Source organism: Leopardus geoffroyi, chromosome C2, assembly GCF_018350155.1.
Source record: "Leopardus geoffroyi isolate Oge1 chromosome C2, O.geoffroyi_Oge1_pat1.0, whole genome shotgun sequence".
NCBI lineage: Eukaryota > Metazoa > Chordata > Mammalia > Carnivora > Felidae > Leopardus > Leopardus geoffroyi.
This window is the reverse complement of record NC_059333.1, coordinates 28,949,967-28,969,485: the sequence shown is the minus strand read 5'-3', so window position 1 is coordinate 28,969,485 and position 19,519 is coordinate 28,949,967. Positions and strand designations below refer to the sequence as shown.

At 36.6% G+C, this 19,519-nt stretch overlaps 1 protein-coding gene and 1 long non-coding RNA gene across 6 annotated transcripts in view; one reads left to right on the top strand and one right to left on the bottom strand.

The window, feature by feature from the left end:
- LOC123610711 overlaps positions 1–19,519 on the top strand; it is a 106,774-nt gene that overhangs the window by 83,549 nt on the left and 3,706 nt on the right. Inside the window, exon 5 of the long non-coding RNA XR_006718262.1 lies at positions 17,336–17,464. This is a non-coding gene — a long non-coding RNA (uncharacterized LOC123610711). The remainder of the gene's footprint in view (positions 1–17,335; positions 17,465–19,519) is intronic.
- SAMSN1 (SAM domain, SH3 domain and nuclear localization signals 1) overlaps positions 9,020–19,519 on the bottom strand; it is a 141,659-nt gene continuing 131,159 nt past the window's right edge. For all 5 annotated transcript variants that reach the window (XM_045501618.1, XM_045501621.1, XM_045501619.1 and 2 more), the window contains one exon: positions 9,020–9,920. In XM_045501618.1, the coding sequence (XP_045357574.1) occupies positions 9,718–9,920 (203 nt within the window). In that variant the 3' untranslated portion in view covers positions 9,020–9,717. The remainder of the gene's footprint in view (positions 9,921–19,519) is intronic.

Below are 19,519 nucleotides of genomic sequence, written 5' to 3'. Positions count from 1 at the left end.
GAAGGGTAAGAATAGTACGTATTTAACTGTCATATTTATAAATTAGGTATTTTAATAAAAGAGCTTTTTTTCCTATTAAAAAATGAGTTGCTTGAATACATTCACCTAACACATGTAAAAGTAAGGAAGAACAATATACACAGGTTTCAGCAGATATATATGTTAATATTCCTTTGTATTAAATTGGTTGTTAATACTGTAATTTTTTTTTCCCATTGTCTACTAGTAATACCCATGTATAGGGGTTACTATCCTTCTCTTTAAGGCTGGGAATGGTTTATCCATGGTATTAGTTACTTGTGGCTGCTATAACAAGTTATCACAAACTTGGTGGCTTAAATGTGTTTTCCCCTAGTTCTGGAAGTCGGAAGTCCCGAATCAGTTATCACTGCACCACAACTCAAAACATGTCTGGAGAGCTACACTTCCTCTAGAGGCTGCAGAAGAGAATCTGTTTCCTGGCTGTTCCAGTTTCTGGTAGCTGCCAGAATCCCTTGGTTTATGGCCACATCACTCAATCATCAAAGCCAGCATCTTCAAATCTCTTTGCTCTGTCTTCACACTACATTTTCTTCCTTGTGTAAGAAATCTTTTTCTATTATAAGGATACTTGTAATTATATGTAGGGCCCACCAAGATAATCCAGCAGAATCTCTCTATATAAAGATCCTTAATTAATCACATCTGCAAAGACCCTTTACCCAAATAAGGTAATATTTATGAGGCTCTGTGCACTAGGATCTTCTGTCTTTGGGAATGGTTAATCAGCCTACTATACTTTTACCCTGCCCATTTTTGCATTACTGACTAAGAGGTGGAATTCTAGATGATGTATAATAGTATATTTTTCTCTATGCTCACTGACACAGGAATGAGGGTGCCATACAGTAAGTGAGTGCTGGAGAACTATAAACTAAATAGTTCTATAAAGGAAATGCTGCCTAAAGAAGCAGGCTTTGGCAAGTAGGGCTCAGAGAGGGAGCTCATAACTTCATGATAATACTTCACATAAATTAAAGTAATGTTAATTGTCTCTTCCAAAACAAGGCCATTAAGCAGTTTATTGCTCCTACCTTAAGAATTTATTTTGGTATTTCTTGTGGTCCTACCTTTCCAATGTATTTTACTTTTTACCCAGTGGGGATATAAACACCTCCATGACAGTCCTTTCTGGTATATTTCATCTCTAAGGATAACAAGAGGAGGAAATAAATGACCAAATAGGTCCCGATAAGCTCTGCAGCAATCAAAAAACAAAAGTCTCCAGGAAGATATCAGTAGGTGGAGCTTCATTTTGAAATACAGTTCCTAACAAATGGAAAGAATAAGTTTGTCTACATAGCCTAGTTGTGAACAGCTGAACTGTCAGTGACCTTGTGCCTGAACAGGGAAGAATTTTGTTTCATTTTTTTCCACTGTATGGAGGTAAGACATTTGAACCAGGAGAGAAGATGTTTTATTTTTTTGGCCCATTTTTATTCATCTCCTACTATGTGCCAGCTATTAGGTGTAAAACCCTGGTTAATACGATTGCTTTCTTTGTCCCTCTGTCAGTGGTCTTCCATTTCATTTTCAAGTTTCTCAAAACTTTGCAGTCTTATGCTTGGTCATCTACAACTGATCCAAGGTCACAAAAGGACAGCTTAGCTGGAAGGGAAAAAGAAGAAGAAGAAGAAGAAGAAGAAGAAGAAGAAGAAGAAGAAGAAGAAGAAGAAAAAAACAAGAACGCTAAGAAGTTACATAAATGTCCTCTAGCACATTCCCTGTTCTGAGGGCTAATGTACTGTAGCAATTCATCAGTCATTCTAATAGTCTTTTAACTTCTGTCAGAAAGCCTACTAAATGCTAACATCTTAAATGTTTAATATTCTAAAACATATTTTCATTAATCATGCAAATTATCTGGGCATCCATATTTTACGATAACCTCTTTTGAGATTAAGAGTCCTGAGGCTTTGTGTATGAGAGACCCATGTTAGCAAATGATACTGTAGGTGAAATATAACTTAGAATTAAAGAATTTTAGCAATGAAAAGTCACTAGTAAAATTCCAGTATCAATGTGCCATCTCATTTATAAAAAAACCAAAATGCTATCAATGTCAGATTTTTTTGATTAGGTAGCAAGCAGCTAAAATATGCATTTGCTTCATTCTATTTTATTACATAGTTGATGGATGAATATTAATGTTGGTAGATTGTATATTATCCCAATAGAAATGATCCTATGTTTCACAGCAAAGTAGACTGTTATTAGGAAGGGGTAGAACATGTGTTCCATGCATTTAGGTTGGTATGAACTGCACCATGAAAACCTTCATTTATATGCTGCCAATCCTATTCCAGTGATTCTTAGCTGCTTGGAAAAAGGAGAAATATGTGCATGGGCCTCATTAAACAGATTAATAAGAAATTGAAAGGGGTAAAGGGCATGAGTTTTGGTAGTGTTAGTGGAAATGCTTTACCTTAAAGCTATTTGTCAGTAGGGATGGAGGCTGGTAGTGAAACAGATAGAAATGACCTGAGACCATGTAAATGTAGTTATGCTGGAGTCATGGAGCAATGCTCATTAGACTCAAGAACATGACCTAAGTAACTGAAAGTCATGAGCAATGATAGATCAGTACACTAGTCCGGCTACCAAAAGGAAGCAGATGGCACAATCAAATTAGGATAATTCGAGGAAGGCTGATTTATAAAGGGACTAATTGCAACAGTATAGGCACAGTGAAGGGTAAAGGAACCATTAAAGGCTGGGCAGATAGTGAGCTAACAGCCACAGAACAGTTATTAAATCTAAGCCTTTAGAAGTAAGAGGAAAGGAACAATTACCAGAATCTGAAGGAAGGAGAATCATGTACAGAATGACACTTTTAGACCTTTCCTTAAGGGAGACAGGCAACATAAAGTGATCTCATGGGGTGAGCAAATACCCTGACCTCATTCCTCTCTCTCCCTCCAGTCTCTTGATGGGGCTTCCCATTCATTGAGCCCAACAGGAACCCGAGGGTACAGATCAAGGATGTTGTCCATACAGATGAGCCTCTCTAAAAGGGTATCAGGGCCTTACATGTGGAGAGTGGATCTGAAGGGAGACATGCAGGGTCAGAAACATCTAATTTTGGTATGAATACAACCTCTTTGGTTTTGTGACCAAAATTCATAGTTACACTTTGAATGATTTTCTTATGTCTCCCCCCCTTTTTTTACCCATTTCTTAAATTTTCTTTTATGGTTATTTTCTTTCACAATATCTCCTGAGGCTGTTTTCATTAACAAAATTTCTAGTAGCAATGCTACATACCCAGTACACACAAAGGAACAACCTTAGCCTCTGAGTAAATATATGTATGTATGTGTATATATATATATATATATATATATATATATATATATATAATAGCTAAATGCTATCCAGACAGTTTATTATTCTCTCTATATAGCTTTTTTTAGTATATCAGTGTGAATTTTTTTTTACATTTATTTATTTTTGAGAGACAGAGAGAGACAGCGTGAGCAGGGGAGGGGCAGAGAGAGAGGGAGACACAGAATCAGAAGTAGGCTCCAGGCTCCGAGCTGTCAGCACAGAGCCTGACATGAGGCTCGAACCCAAGAACCGTGAGATTATGACCTAAGCCGAAGTTGGACGCTTAACCGACTGAGCCACCCAGGCGGCCCATATCAGCGTGAATTTTAATGTCTGTAGTCTGTATTGCTAAAGGGATGGTGAAGTCTTCACTTTTCTACGTGGTTTGCCTTCTAATTATATTTCTCTAGTACAATATTTAACCATCATTTCCTCAATCATGGGTTCTAAAGTGCAATGAAAAAAATCTAAAGGGAAATATATTTGTTACTTTTCAAAAAGATTTTTTTCTGGAGCATTTTCAATGATTGCTGCAGGAATGAATGAGTAAAGGTTTCAAGAATGAATAGTTGCAGAAAACCAACTTACTTTTGTACAGAAGTCCATGCAGCAGCCCCCCAGGGTAGAAGTACTTTTGTATCTCCTTTTGTTGAGTTCTCTATTTTTTTATGAATATGCATATTGGGGGAAAAACTTCCATCTGCTCTCTTTTAGCTGATTATATCACATTTTGGAGCTGCACATCGTTATGGAGCTTCAGAGAAAGATGATCATTTACATTACATATGGATATAAAGTAGAGAAGGAGTTGATGAATTGCAAACAAGTATAATTTATATGGACAAAGTGTGCCAGAAGTGCTTTTCACCCCATTTTACTCTGCAAATGGAATGATTCCTGCCCATTCACTTGGCACGGTTCCCAAAAACTCAGAGAGGAAAACGATCCCGTTAGCCTTCTGCATCAGGATTCCACTCCTTCCCTAAGAGGAGACAGTGCTCTGCCCTCAGGCCCACCAGGGACCCCAGAAGGCCAAAGGAGATCTCTGAACACACTAATGTCACTTTTAAGGTTTTTCCGTCATGGCTTCTTAATTTATAATCTACATCACGCAGACAACCTAATACTCAGACTGTTGGTAATTCAAATGTGAGAAGTTTGCATGATGAAGAAAGAAAGGGAGAATAATGAAAAGCTCATATTTTCCTCTGTGCTGTGATTTTCCCATGGCAGATCATTTGCCTAAATGCCTGTAAGCTTTGTAAATATGTGAAAATCTACAGTTAAGGTGTGTTTCTAAGGGCTTCTGTGTGGGCTATTGCACAGTCAGCTGTGACTCCATATTGTAAAGACCTGGGCCCAAGATGCAGTAATAAAAGTAATAACCCCAAATCTTGTTTTATGTTATTTAATTAATTAATGTGGGCATTTAATTATATATTCAATCATTCAGTCCTCAAAAGTGATTATTCCTATTATGTGTCAAGAGTGAGGAGTCAAAGCTAAATACCATACAGCCTCTTCCTAAACTGTCATAACTCAACAAAGAAATATTCTGTCAGGACAAAACAGTCATTTATCTGTGAAGTTCTGGTGAATCAGCTGATTCTCATTGCTACTGGAAGACACAGTTGTCCTAGCCCTCATACAATCTGGGTCTGAAGAATTTCAATTAGTACGAGCCTAAGCCCGTCCTATGGTAGCGTATGCACCACTTTTATTTTATGTTCAGATATTAGTTTTTATGCATGCACAGTGCTGAGTGTTTTGCACATATTATCTCATTTAATCAACACAGAAATATGAAATATTAGTATTATAGTATTTGTATTTCACAGAGGAGGGAAAAAAAAAGCTTGGAGGATAAGTGATCCACCCAAAGTCACATAATCCTCAAACCAGGACCTCTGGGTCAACATTGGGTGTGATCAGATGAATTCAATGGTAAGATAGGAGGTAGCCTAAAGTAAGGGTTGCTTCCATCTTAGTTCTGTAGGCAGAAAACCTGGTCAATTTTAGAAACTGCTGTTCTTTTACCTATATTTAGTCCCTATTCATTTTTCTCTCAACCTTTACATAATTTTAGCATGACTTCCCACTTTAGGAAGGAGTTCTTGAAGTGTGCATGCTGATTAGTTACACAGTTTTCTTTGGTGGTGGTGGGGGAATGGAAGCGTGTGTGTGTGCGTGCGCGTGTGTGTGTGTGTGTGTGTGTGTGTGTGTGGCGTGACAGAGTATCTAAAATTTCTTCATGTTATTTTTCTCAGAACTTAGGCCTGTAACGGAAGTTTCTCAACATGAAATGTCATCAATTTGGCCTCACACAGGAAGTTGCAAGGCGCTTGACTAACCTCAGTGAACTGGATGTTGTCTAAAACCTGATAATCTTTAGCTATCACTTTAGAAGTTTTAAAAGTTATTTTATTTCTTAACTCATTATCTTAGAAATGTAACTGATAAAAAAGAAAAGCTTCTGATAACAATTTCAGGGTTAAGATATATTGGTACTTATATCAGGAAAAGAATCGGATGAGGGGGCAGAATTTAAATGATCTCATTTTTGTTCTTATTATCAAAAAATTATTATAAGGATTTTATCCATACTTAGAATAAAATTTCTCTAGCCATGCATACTTCACATCATACTTGAATTTGTAATTTCTGATTCCTGGGATCAGAATAATCATTGCATCGCAGAACAGTTTTACAACATTTCTGTACTGAAAGACTCAGCTTGTTCCAGTGAGAGACTATGGCAAGATTTTAATGCAGATTATCTGAGCCAAAGGGCCTTTATTGGCATGGTCTTGGGGAGCATATATGTCTTGGGGAGCAAATAAATGAACAAGACTGGGACTCCCTTGAAACCAGGTTTCAACCTAGAACCAGTGTGATCATCTGGTAACCATTAAAATGTCAACTTTCTAACCATCTTCACATCTACTCTTGAAAGGCTCAGATTCTTGTCTATCTTCTAGTCAAGGGCAGTGGAAGGCCTAAGTCTCTCAACTGCCTCACAACCTTGGATGAACTATGTCTTGCCTTTTCACTCCTCTTTATCCAGCTTCCATAGTTGAGAGAAAAACCTAAGGAAAATGAGCTTCAGGGATCCAGTCTGTGAAATGAAGGCAGCAGTACTCTCTTCAGTGTGGTGTATATGGCTACAGGTATCCTTTTCAGTGCTGTGCTATGTGATGGGGTCATCCTTCTGGTAACTTGAACCTCATGGAATCCAGTCTCTCTTCTTCTTCAATCTCCTCATGGCCTTTGCGGCATTTCTGCTCATAAGCGTTTCCATAAATCCTTGACTGGATGCCAGATATTCATTTTTAAAGAATAGAAATCATGGCTGAGGACATTTCACCAGCAATTTCCACCATTTTACATTTAAGCGGTTCCTTAGATGGTTCCTAACCTACAATTTCTTGGTATCTTCATAAGGAAGCTGTACTCTCTGGAACTCCCTGAGGCAGCAAGTTGATGAAAATTTAAAAATTATGGTCAGTGGCTATGCAGTGTCCAAGGAGGTCCTAGAATAATCTATTTGGAGTGCTGACCATGGCCAGGAGTGGGGCCATGATGCAAGAAGCATGTTAGAGGGTTGAAACTGAAACACTATTTCCTGCTGTGGAGAGGGAAGAATAGAAGTAGGCATGTGATTTACTCCTGACCTGGGCACTGCATATAGGATTAAATCTCATGGATCTGGAAAAATACACTAGAGATTAACAGTGTAACATTGTCTCCCAGCATTTGAAATAACATTTTGTGTTTCCTGATTTTTCCTAAAGTATTGTGTTTTACATATTTAAGAAACTTTTAGATCACTTTGGCAGGCATTTACCTATAGACTAAGTACATTGATTTAAACATAAATATAGAATTGTTATATGGGAATAATTCCATTCAATGCACTTCAGCAAACATTTCCGAGGTTCCCATTCTGTACCCAGTACTGTACCAGGCACCAGGGATCTCTTTCACAAAAAGATCACAGTGTTGTGGAAGGGCAAGTGCCTTTCAAATAGATAAAGTATAATATGTTAAGTGCCATAACCAACAGAGATACAAGTTGCTATGGAAACACAGAGAAGTACACCGAAGGAAATCATGGAACACTTCACAGAGTAAGTGACTTTTGTGATGTGTCTTAAGAGGAAAAACAGAGGGAGTCTCCTAGATGTAGAAATTCATAGTAGCCACTCCAGGAAAATAAATAGCATAAGAAAAGTCACAAAAGAAATAGTGAATTTGTAGAATTGCAACTAGATTGTTATGGCTGCAGAGTGTAGAATGAGAGAAAGGAGAGGAAAGATACAAATCATAGGTTAGGTAAAAAAATGGTTGTGAAGAACCTTATGTATCTTGGAAGAAAGTTTAAATATTATACTAAAGATAGTGAGGAGCTAAAAAAAAACTTCAAGCTGGAAGTACATGATTTGATATACAGGTTAGATCTTTCTGGGAGCTGTTGGGAGGATGGATTAAAAGGTAGGGCACAGGTAGAACAGGGATGAGTTGGAAAGCCATTGCACTATTTAATATATGAGATAATGACATTCCAAAGCAATACAGTAGCCATGGGAATGGTTAGAAAGCCATGAATGGCAGAGCACACCTAGAGGTCAGACTTGATTACATATTGAATCTGTATGAGAAATGTATGAGTGAGATGAAGTGAGAAATGATTTTCTGTTTTGGGTAACTGGGTATTGGTGCCATTAAAGAGAGAGCTTTGTTTGGAATAAAAAAGGAGAGGCAAATTTGTAGAGAAAATCAAAGATTTAGGTATGTTGAGTTGAAGCTTCTAGAGTGTTATGGGCTGAACTGGACCCCTCTTCCCACAAAGTTCATATGTTGAAGCTCTCACCCCCAGTGTATGGTACCAGTGTATGGTATTTATAGATGGGGTTTTGAGGAGATAATTAGTTTAAATAAGGCTGTAAGGGTGGGGCCTTCATGATTGGACCAGTGCCCTTCTAAGAAAAAACACCAGAAAGCTTACTGTTTCTGATGTGTGAGGATACAGTGAGAAGGTAGCTATCTGTAAGCCAAGAAGAGCTCTCATTAAAGTCCACCCATGCTGCAGCCCCATCTTGGACTTTTGGCCTCCAGAACTGTAAGAAATTAAATTTCTATTGTTTAAGCCACCCAATCTGTGGTATTTTGTTACACAGCCCGAGCTGACTAAGACATAGAAGTATTCAGGAAGTTGGATGACACAGATCTATCAGGAGGAGACAGATTGAAGTGTTGATTGATTTGGAAATTATATATATATATATATATATATATATATATATATATATACAATATATAAAATAAAATATTATATATATTAAAATAATATATATAACAATATATATATTGTTTCCATAAGTAAACAATGTATTTGTTTATTATTAAAGAGATATTTACACTCAGATATTCAAGCCTGGCTATCCTAGAAGATAAAGTTTGCCCTTTTTTTTTGCTCACCTGCAGTTTTGTGGGATTCATATATATATATAGATAGATAGATAGATATAGATATCCATATATATATGGAGAGAGAGAGAGAGAGAGAGAGAGAGAGAGACTGACTATAAAACCTTGTATGGCAAGAGATATTTTGTCTAGAAGTCAAAACATTAAAAAATACCTTAAGCACCACTCGTGTGGAAAAGAGTAAATGCATGTAGTTCTTTTTATTATTAAAATTAGGCTATTTCAAAATTTAAAATATTTATAATTAAAAATGAAACATCTGTACAATTATTAAAATTAGTTTTACTAAATAAGAATTGACAACATCTTGTTAACTCTTCTTTTATACCAGATAACAGTGAAGAAATCAACAAAAAATAATTACTAAAACTCCACTCTGGATCAAGAGAAAATGTCTCCAGTATCAACTCACGCTTTCCTATTAAGTATAAAAATGAGTGTAACTGCTGCTTGGACAATTGGTTATACAGATGCTCTCTCCATTACTATTTGTTCAATAACGTACATAAGTTCAAAACTGGCAGGGTTGAAAAAATGAGTTTTCCCTGCAGAATTTTTCATGTTGCACTTAGAAAATAAAGATGAATAAATCTTATCTCACACACACCAAAGACTTACACCATACCTCTTCTCATACAGGCAAATGAAATATTAACATGTAGCATTCAAAATAATAAATACACATACTATTTACAATAATTGGGAATGTTGGAGACACGAACTTTTGTGTAAAATCATTCTGATTAAAATATTTTAACTTCAGGTTGTATTCACAAATACTTCTCTTTCTCTCCTATTTGATCTTTTAGCTCAAATAGAATTAAAGTGGAATGTGTCTGTAGATATAAAGTTGAGAGTGTGTATTCAGTCACTTGGCTCTGTGATAGTAATCTTCTGTACCATGTCAGAGAGATTTTCAGATTCCACATCTTCTTTGCCATTATCTGAATTTTCTGGTGAGATATAACAACCAGAGTCCCTTGGGCAGTCCTCTAACTGTGACTTATTTAAGGAGATGTCTGGGCTTAAGGATAGGGGCACAGATTCATTTTCTTGCTCTTGAATAGCTGTAAATGGAAAAGAGGGAAGTAGTTAGGAGAAGCCAAGACAAGTTTTATTCATGCACTCATTCATCTTTGAGCCATTTTAACTGTACCAACCTTGACTTCATTACATTTGAAACTTCCATAAGTAAACAATGTATTTGTTTATCATTAAAGAGATATTTACACTCAGATATTCAAGCCTGGATATGCTAGAAGATAAAGTTTGCCCTCTTTTTTGCTCACTTGCAATTTTGTGGGATTCATGTGAACTGCTTGCATAAGCGAAGATCAATATGGACTCTCGTTTTACATTAATGATAAGTTGCCAGAGAAAGCAGATTGTATCCACAGTTTGACTGATGCCTTGTCCAAATACTCCTTAAAGTAACATTAGAAAAAGTCTTTTGTAGTTTAACTGTACAATACACCTCAATGGTGATCTTTGTGAACGATTCTAGAATCATGATAATGTAGATTAATGAAAAAAAAAAATCTCTGTGGGCAACAATGTACAGTTAGACTTCAATTACTTGGAATTTAACTAATAAAACTTAAAGCACTCAGATTTTCCTATGTTTGCATTCAACAGAAAAATCAGCATAAGAACCAGGTTGCTTTTAGATAGTAAAACACCACCATTTTCATTGGATCTGAATTGTTTGGTTTGTCTTCTACATCTTTGTAGTTCTGGATAACAATTATTTATATTCAGATTGGTGACTCTGTTATCACAGCAGTATTCTAGATTCCACAGACAGTTTCTTTGAAAAAAAATTGATATTAGAGATGTAACAAAATATATATTTACTTTTTTGTAATATTTTTCATGTTTATAAATTTTGAGAGAGAGAAAGAGAGAGAGAGAGAGAGAGAGAGAGAGAGAGAATCTCAAGCAGGCTCCAAACTGTCAGTGCAGAGCCTGATGTGGGGCTTGAATTCATGAACTGTGAGATCATGACCTGAGCCAAAATCAAGAGCCAGAGTCCTCAACTGGTTGAGCTACCCAGGTACCCCAGAAAGTATTTTTAAAGAACCTAAGCAGTACTATAAAGTGTTACTCTTCTCAAGAATCCTTCAGCATCAATGTTCTCGTTGTCAATGCAAAGTTTCTTTCTATGACTTCCCTGACACCAGTAAATGTGTGTTTCTCTGCATCATGAGATGGGGTCCTCAGGGAGGAGATGTATCTTAGGGCACCACCTGTCAGCAGTATCAGCATATCTAGCTCTTTCCCCTTCTAACCCCAGAGCCTCCCCACTTTGCACAAGGTGAGTAACTCCACTTTGGAAGAACCAAACACATACATTTCAGGGTGGGACAAGACCTCTGCTGTCACAAACTATGCACTTCATCCTATTCTAGTGAGGAGAAAATAAATCCCAACTTCAAAACCCTGGAAGAAGGAAACTGTAATTTTCCTCAATAGACTTTTAAAAAGTAAAATGCTAAGTAATTTATCTTTAAGAAATCCACCCCTTGTCTTCTCTACAAATGTCCCGCTTTTTAAATGCAGTTTCTAGGCTCCAGATATCTTGTCAACATTATGTTCTACTGTGTATCCAATTGTTATCAACATCCTTTATGGGAAAGAATTGAGCTCTGGTGCCCTGAGGCATCCTTGTATGTAATGAATTAACTTCAATGTATCTAGGATGATACTCTTTTACATAGCATCCATGGAAGAATGGAGAAAAGAGTCACATTATTTTTTGTATTCTGTGGTTTGCATGAGGAACACAGGTTGAGAAAGGTTGGGGAAAAGGATAAAGATCATTTTAGTATACTCATCTTCAAAATGAACCATAACAGTTCTTTTAACCTTTCCTCAAAGCTTTAATTTGCAACAATAAAATGTTTATGCCATTATTCTGAACCTTTGCTATATTTGCCACAACTTTATATTTTTTTTCTTTTTATTGAGAGAGAGAGAGAGAGAGAGAGAGAGAGAGAAGGAGAGAAAGAGTGGGGAGGGGCAAAGGGAGAGGGAGAGAGAGAGAATTAAGCAGGCTCCAAATCCAGTGCTGAGCCGAACTCAGAGCTTCATCTCAAGATAGATCGTGAGATGATGACCTGAGCCGAAGTCAGGATCCCCATGCCACAACTTTATTGAAGTGTGGATTCAAGAATCAGATATTGAAGTCTGGTGATGTTTTAACTACTTCTAGGTATAAGGAGCTTTAATTTTAATATGTATCAGTTGAGATTGTTATTTAAAAATTTTAGCTACCATGAAACATTTTCTCTTTGTTAGTCTTAGCAACTTTTTAAGTTTAGGAGGAATCTTCTTAACTTCATTAGTGTTTGTGAATAAGGGTCATTAGGTTTTGTTTCCAAGCCCTTCTGCTATGAAAAGACAGTGATGAAATGGGACCTCATTCTCTGAAGAAAACCTAGCTCCCCTGCCTCTGCTTTTGAATCTTATTGCCACTGAAATGAAAGAACAAGCTCTGAGTTTTATTATCCAAGTGTTTCTGGAAAAGGCCGGAGAAATTAGTCCTTTTGTCATGCTTCCTGCTACATCAGCAGTGATTCACCATATTTGGAGTGTGAGCTGAGCCATATTTCCCCAGATTGTATTTGGGCCTATCACCTCAACACAAAATTAAAAGAACAGAGTTAATTCCCTTCAGACTGACATTTTAAATGGAGCTTGGCATAATAAAAACTGCTCCCAATACTGTGTTCTATTTAGATTGATTACTGATTGTGGGCCCTCTTTAAGATATAACATTTAGACTTAAAGAATTCTGATTTCCAAAACCAGCTCTTTTCCTTTCAAAAGATAAGTACTTAGCTTGTTATTTCATCCTCAGGAGGCTGTGTCCATTCACCTCAAAGGGTAACGAAGAAAACAAACAATAAATGAAAATCTGACTTTAACAGAGACTATGTCATTTTTTAATATTGGTAATAAAATGTATTTGTTTGTTTTTAGTTTCACACGAGAAATGCTATATCACATTCTCTCAATTCTAGGAATTGGTTTGTTTTAAATACAGATTATTTATTGTAGAAACCTTTTATCTGCAATTTCTATGGAAAAAGGAAATAGTTTCTCAGTATGAAAGTTATGCAGCACAGTAATTTACAGAACAGCAGTAATTTGCTAAATGATTTCCTAGTGAAGTGAAAACATGACTATGCGTCCTCAAACACTTCCCACCAGGCTAGCAATAATTTCAGGCAGGTGATCAGCTAGAGCCCCTCAACTGTAACTATAAAAAGAAAAGGCAGGCCATTATGTTATATTATGGGAATGAAAGCTATATAGTATTCAGTTTTTGTGTTTGGAGGTCAAGGTTTTCCTTTTCTTCTTTTTTTTGTTTTGTTTTGTTTTTGTTTTTTCCATCTTGACACTAATGGCTTCGGGATTGGCACAAACCTAGGTCTAGTGCTATGGATAGTTTTTCCAGCACAGGGGATGAATTCATGCTAATATATCCGTATTTTCTTTCTAAATCATTTAGTCCCTTCATGTGCCCGTGAAACAGAGTAAAGCTAACTGACCTACCTAGACCTGATGCTAATAACCTTCTTCGGTTTTGGCCCATGGTCCAATCATCTGAGCTAACCAGGCAAATAACACATTGGAATAAGGAACAGTTTGCCTCCAAAATTATAGACTTACCATTATGAGATATGAGTGCATCTTTGTTTAATATCAACGTGTTTTCTGATAATATGTCAAGTTAAAAAAATCAGTATATATGATTAAGTATTCTATTATCAACATTATGTGACAACATATAGGCATATGTATATAATTCACAAATGAAAGTGTTAAAATTTTAGATAGATTTCCTCTTTATTTCTCACATCACCATAATGTTTTGTGTTTTAATAAAAAAACAAAACAAAAAAATAAAATGGTACAGTTTTTCAATAAGCCCCTGAATGGTTTGCAAATACTCCAAAGACTATACATTTTCAAATCTGGGTATATTGGGGAATTATTAAATAATTTGAAAAAGGGTGTCTCTTATCACTGCCAGTTAACAGCAGGAATACTCAGAAGGCCAGAAAGCAGCCCCAAACAGTTCTGTACTCTATATAATGAAAATAAAATAATTATGTTAAGAAAAAATTATTGAGGAAATATTTTGTCATAAAGAGCTAATCTGAATATTAAAATATTTTATTTCTTACCAAAATGTTTATGGAATTGTGTAAAGCCCATGGTTCAACATTTTAAGATAGTCATCAATAAAGATAAAAAGTGGCATGGTGATTAAAACAGAAGACAGCTAATATAATTATTCATAAAATAATTATATTGGAATTGTGACATTTAATTAATTAAATATAGGCAATTTCAATTATACTAAAAGTGAAGAAAGCTTTAAGGAAATCAAACTAAATCCTAATGCTGGAGAAAAGTTCTCATATTCTAAAGAGAGAAATCTGTCCTATATTCACATAGGTTTCTTTCTCAGGTTTCTTTACCCAAATATTTCAGATTTTAACTTTACTGTCTTGTGTGTCTTAGGTATGATGCTTCTGCCTCCTTTGGGCTTCTGTTTCATTATAACATAATGCAATCTAGAGGGCATAGGAAAATGCCTGGCCAGGGAAAGTGCTCAATAAACATATTTTTTAAATAAAAAGAACGTGATGTTCAGATTAATTAAAGGAAATAGACACTAAAGATCAAATAAGAAATGTTGTTGAAATTCAAATGAATATGCCTCTTGGCTTTTTGAATTACTATCCTCTTTTTCTCTACTGGTGCCGGCTCCAAAGAGAAAAAGCCAAAGTTATGTCATCCTCTTTGAGGATGGCTCAAAACCTCACCCTCATGTTGAGCCCCACTTGAGTCATTCAGAATAAAACTCCGGCATTCTCCAGGTAACTACAGCTGCATTTATTTGTACACGTGCAGTGTTGTCCAAGGAGGAGCATTCAGTAGACAACATGGCACAAATTGTAGTTGCTTCTGATTTTGTTTTAAGCACATCCTTAAATTATCTGAACATGTTGATTTTATAATTATAATGAATTTTTGGTATTCATTTCATTTAAATACTAACCTACCTTTTAGAAAAATCCCAAATTAAAAACAAGAGTCCCTTCCTGGAATAACCAGTTGCTATTGTTTTCTGGAGGCCATGAGAACACAGGAGCTGAAATGATCTCCCTCTTTTTGCACTTTTCTCTTTGCATCTTAACATCCTAGTCCACCTTGTAATGAAATGTGGGCCAGGGGGTGAATCTTTTCACTCACATCCGCAGCACCTTCCACTGCCAGCATGCTGGCTGCTTCAAGAAGGTCAGAGGCAAACTCCCCTAAGAGCTAATCACTCAGAACCAGCACAGATGCCACTCTGGGCAATCAGACGCCCTTGTGGAAGGCTTTGGTCCCAAGAAATATTTACCCTTGGTTGAGTTGTCATACTGGGCAATTTTGATAAGAATCTTTTAAGTAAGATCAAAAACTATCATTACATACTGCTTAATTATGGGCCTTGGGAAATGAGTTTCATTTTTCTTATAGATTAAATTACTTGGTATAGTGGAAAAAAAACACCTAATTTCATTATTTTAAAGCTTATTTGACAAAAATAGGGTTACCCTGCATGTCACTGATTTACAATTTGCTTGTACTATTTTAATATGTTTTGGACATACTTTTATATCAGTATGCATTACATTCTCTTAATATCTTCATTCTACTTTATTGTTTGCATATACTAATTAATTTAACAGTTAATTATTACTGGAAGTTCACACTTAATTAAAAGTACTAGTAATTTAGCTAGTATTTTTACACATTTATATGTTGAAGTTAATCAAATTTCTGGATACAAAAGTTTGCACATTTCAAACTTGATAGCTTTTACATTATTGCCCTCTAGAAAAGTGCTCATATGTACTTGTGCATATACAGGCACACATGGTTAGCATATACATAACGCACATTTTGACCACACATACAAACACCCATCTGCCTACTAAAAAACTTTTATGTGCAGGGTGGGTTTACCAGGGACTTAAAGCTTTACAATCAGAAAACGTTTGCCTACAATTTGTAAAACTCTTCATCCCCTCACTCAATGATGATTCATTGTACTTGTAAACCATCCACTCAATGCAAAGCACAGAACTAGGGGCTTTGGGAACGCACTTGGTAACAGAGGATTCAGTCCTGTTTGACCAGGGTCATCCTCACAAAGTCACCCCTAGTACACAAACATAGTACAATGTAAAAACAAGCACATTACAAGTTCCTTAGGTGACTGAGGTTAAAATTCCACGGGCTTTTTACTCTGGGAGTGGTTCTCTGATAGAAGAGTAAACACGTTTACATTTCATTTTGTTGTTTTGTGTATCATATGGAATATGGCATCGATTGTAAATTAAATCTTGGTTTTGGGGGAGGAGCAGTAAAACCGAAGAGTAATCTGAAGAATTGAATTGCATAAAGCCCAACAGCTCTGACTAGAAATACATATTTTTTTAATTTAACAATTTATAAACATAAGTACATAGGAATAAAATGGCTGTGTGCCTTCTCTAGTGTGTATATGTGGATGGTTAGCATATCTTTTCTTAAAAGCTGTACCTTTCTTGAATCTAGATTCAAATCATATGGCAAGCGGGTTGGAAACACCAGGCATGCATGTCAGGGGCTAGGGCACCAAGCTACCCTGGCACGCTGTCAGGTCAACTGCTGGACTGCTGCTTGGCAGAACTACAAATCTCCCCGCTGGCAGCTCGTGTTCCAGGCTCCTGGCTGGGCTTCGCCTCTTGCCCTGCATCGTTTTGGGCAGGTAGGCAGGCAGGAAGGCACAACTGGGGATAGCTGAGCAATGTGGAGCTGCTGTGACCACAGCTGGTGCCAACATCCTGGCACGCAACCCGCCCCACCCCTTTCCTCTTCACCAAGCCCTGCAAACAAAGGTTGCAGTTAACTAAAATATATTATACACAGCTTCTCGTACAGTGTGCTTATGTGGTTACTCAGTTGTTGTTTTTTTTCTACTCCAATTTAAAAGTTAATTATTTCTGTGCTATAGGGACAACAAGATATTTCCATCACCCATTTTCCCTGAGGACAATGTACACATTCTCACAGACACACTTTTAAAACACATCAAAGTGCCTCTAAATGTGGGAAAAGAGGAACAAGTTCAGAATAAAGAGATACTATTTACTATAAATAGCAGTTAACTTTCTTATTATTTGCAAGAGGCATTTATTAGCTAGGAAAAAGGGTCTTGAAGGTTGTGTTTATGAACAACACACACACACACACACACACACACACACACATTCTCTGTTCTTACTGGGGATATTTATTCAAAGCAAACAAAGCATTTTAAAATTCAGATGATAAATAGAGAAACCCTAATGTGCACAAAATAAACAGATTCTGCTCTTTTGCTCCTTCAAAAGCCGAGTCTCACCCCAGTTTTTCTTCTTCTTCTATCCTCATCTAGATTCCCAGCTGAGGGAGCCAGTGACCTAATTCTGCTCAGTTCTAATGCAACACGGGAGTGAATTCAGAATATCTCGGTACTGGCCTTGCTGGGATTGCAGAACCCCAAAGTCATTTTCCTGATGCAGAGGTAATCCTGTAATCAGCGCTAACACCACTCACCAACCCTTCTAACAGCTTGTAGGAGAAACCCCTTTACCTCCTGTCAAGCAGTGACCTCAAACACTTTAATCCACTTTACATTCTCAAGGTCAGAGTGGGTACAATGCTATCTATTTGGCCTAAGAGAAAAGGAAAATTTCTTGCTCTAAGTATTACATTTCTATTGTCCCACCCTCTTGGTCCTTCTAGATGTATGAAAGGCTCACATGGGGCTTGTAGTATTCCCTTCATCATCTCAAAATTTTAACTTGTCCTCGAAACAGATGCCCCTTCTCCTCAATTTTTATACTGAAAAAATGGCAAGCAAAACTTCCCAGTTCCCAACCTAAGAAGCTCTAAACTAGGAATTTATTGACATTCCCCAAGTTGGCTTTATTCAGTGATCAAGATAAAACGCATGCATAAAATCCTGGCCAATTTGCATACCTTATTCTTACACACACACACACACACACACACACACACACAGCTAACTATTTTTTAACCTGTGACTGTGACATACATTTGTTTTTAATAATATCTTAGTTTTATATAACCATATATTCAAGGTCTTTATCATTCAAGGTACATGAAGGTTGTGCATTTAATCTTTAGCATGGTTGTAGAAGATATGATTCACAGAGTAGAGAATAGATAAAAATAAGCATGCAGCAGCATGGTGCCGAATCATCAGAACTCACCATCTTATCAACAAATAGAAGTCATTCTTCTTTATTTCTTGAGCAAAGCAGTTTCATATAAGATAAATAGCTTTCAGTCAGAATAGCCTAACATGCAATATGCATCTTTTTGACATGTATATTCTAGCACTACTTTAGACCGTAAGATTAAAATAAGAAAAATCTCAGCGTTGTGTGTTGACAACAAACACTGGTTGCATCGGGATTTTTTTCTAGTTTTCATCCCCCAGAATTTGACTCAGTGTGTGTAGGTTTGCACATTACTGGCTATTGCTAAATGGTCAGTTTCTAGTGACCTTCAAATACCATTTTCTAAAGTCTTATAAGGGAAATAATTTGGGGGATTTGTACTTTTTTATATTAAACATTGAAAGTCACATCGCGCTTTGGAGATACTGTGTTTCATTTTCAGAGATCAGGGCATAGTAGAATATGTTTACAATAGATTTAGGAGGCTGGGTTCTAGATATGTGACCTTGAGAAGGCCATTTAGCTAATCTAGTTTTAGTTTCTCCATCTTGCAAAGGAAGCATTTGGGTCAGATGGTTTTTCAAATTACACCTAGCTGTAATACGATGTCATTTATACATTATTGTTCTTTTGTTAACATAGAAAGTAAATAGGGAATAGGGAGGTGGATGAATAAATTAAGTAGACACCTTCCATGGCCCAAGCCTTTGGCACTGGACCAATCTTCCCTCCGTGGGTCCAGACTGACCACTGTTTTATGGCTAAAAACCCTTCTCACCCAGGCTGTCTAAGCCCCTCCTATTCTCAAGTCCTGTTGCAATGCAGCCACAGTAGCCTTGCACCTTTAAGGCAGTGATGTTGCTGCAAGGTTTCTGTTCTCACTGAAATATTAACTTCTACTTTCTGAGACGGAAAACCTAACTGAAGCCCTTGAGAAAACTGGCATCGTAGAAAACTTCAATTTTCAAATATTCATTGTTCTTTCTATATTTACCAGTTTGCATGTGTGGAAGAAAGAACTTGGATTTTTAGAGCAGACTGCCTTTGCTTAAAACTCCAGCTCTGTTACTTATCTAGCTCTTTGGCCTCTTTGCAACTCAGCTCTGAAATATTTTCTCATCTGTAAGATGGACAAAATACCCACATGGATAGTATTATAGAAGAAAAGTAATGTATTTACCAGTGTTCAAAAAATGCTCTCCTTCCTCGCTCTACTTCAACATCAAATTATTTGGGAGGGTATTGACAACGATACCGAACATTCTCATTTACAAGAAATCTACAGAATCTCTTTTGTAGCCTGTTATTTAGGGAGAATCCATGTTTTGAAATGATAAGGGTGAAATAAACTGCCTCATTTACTGAAAGATCCT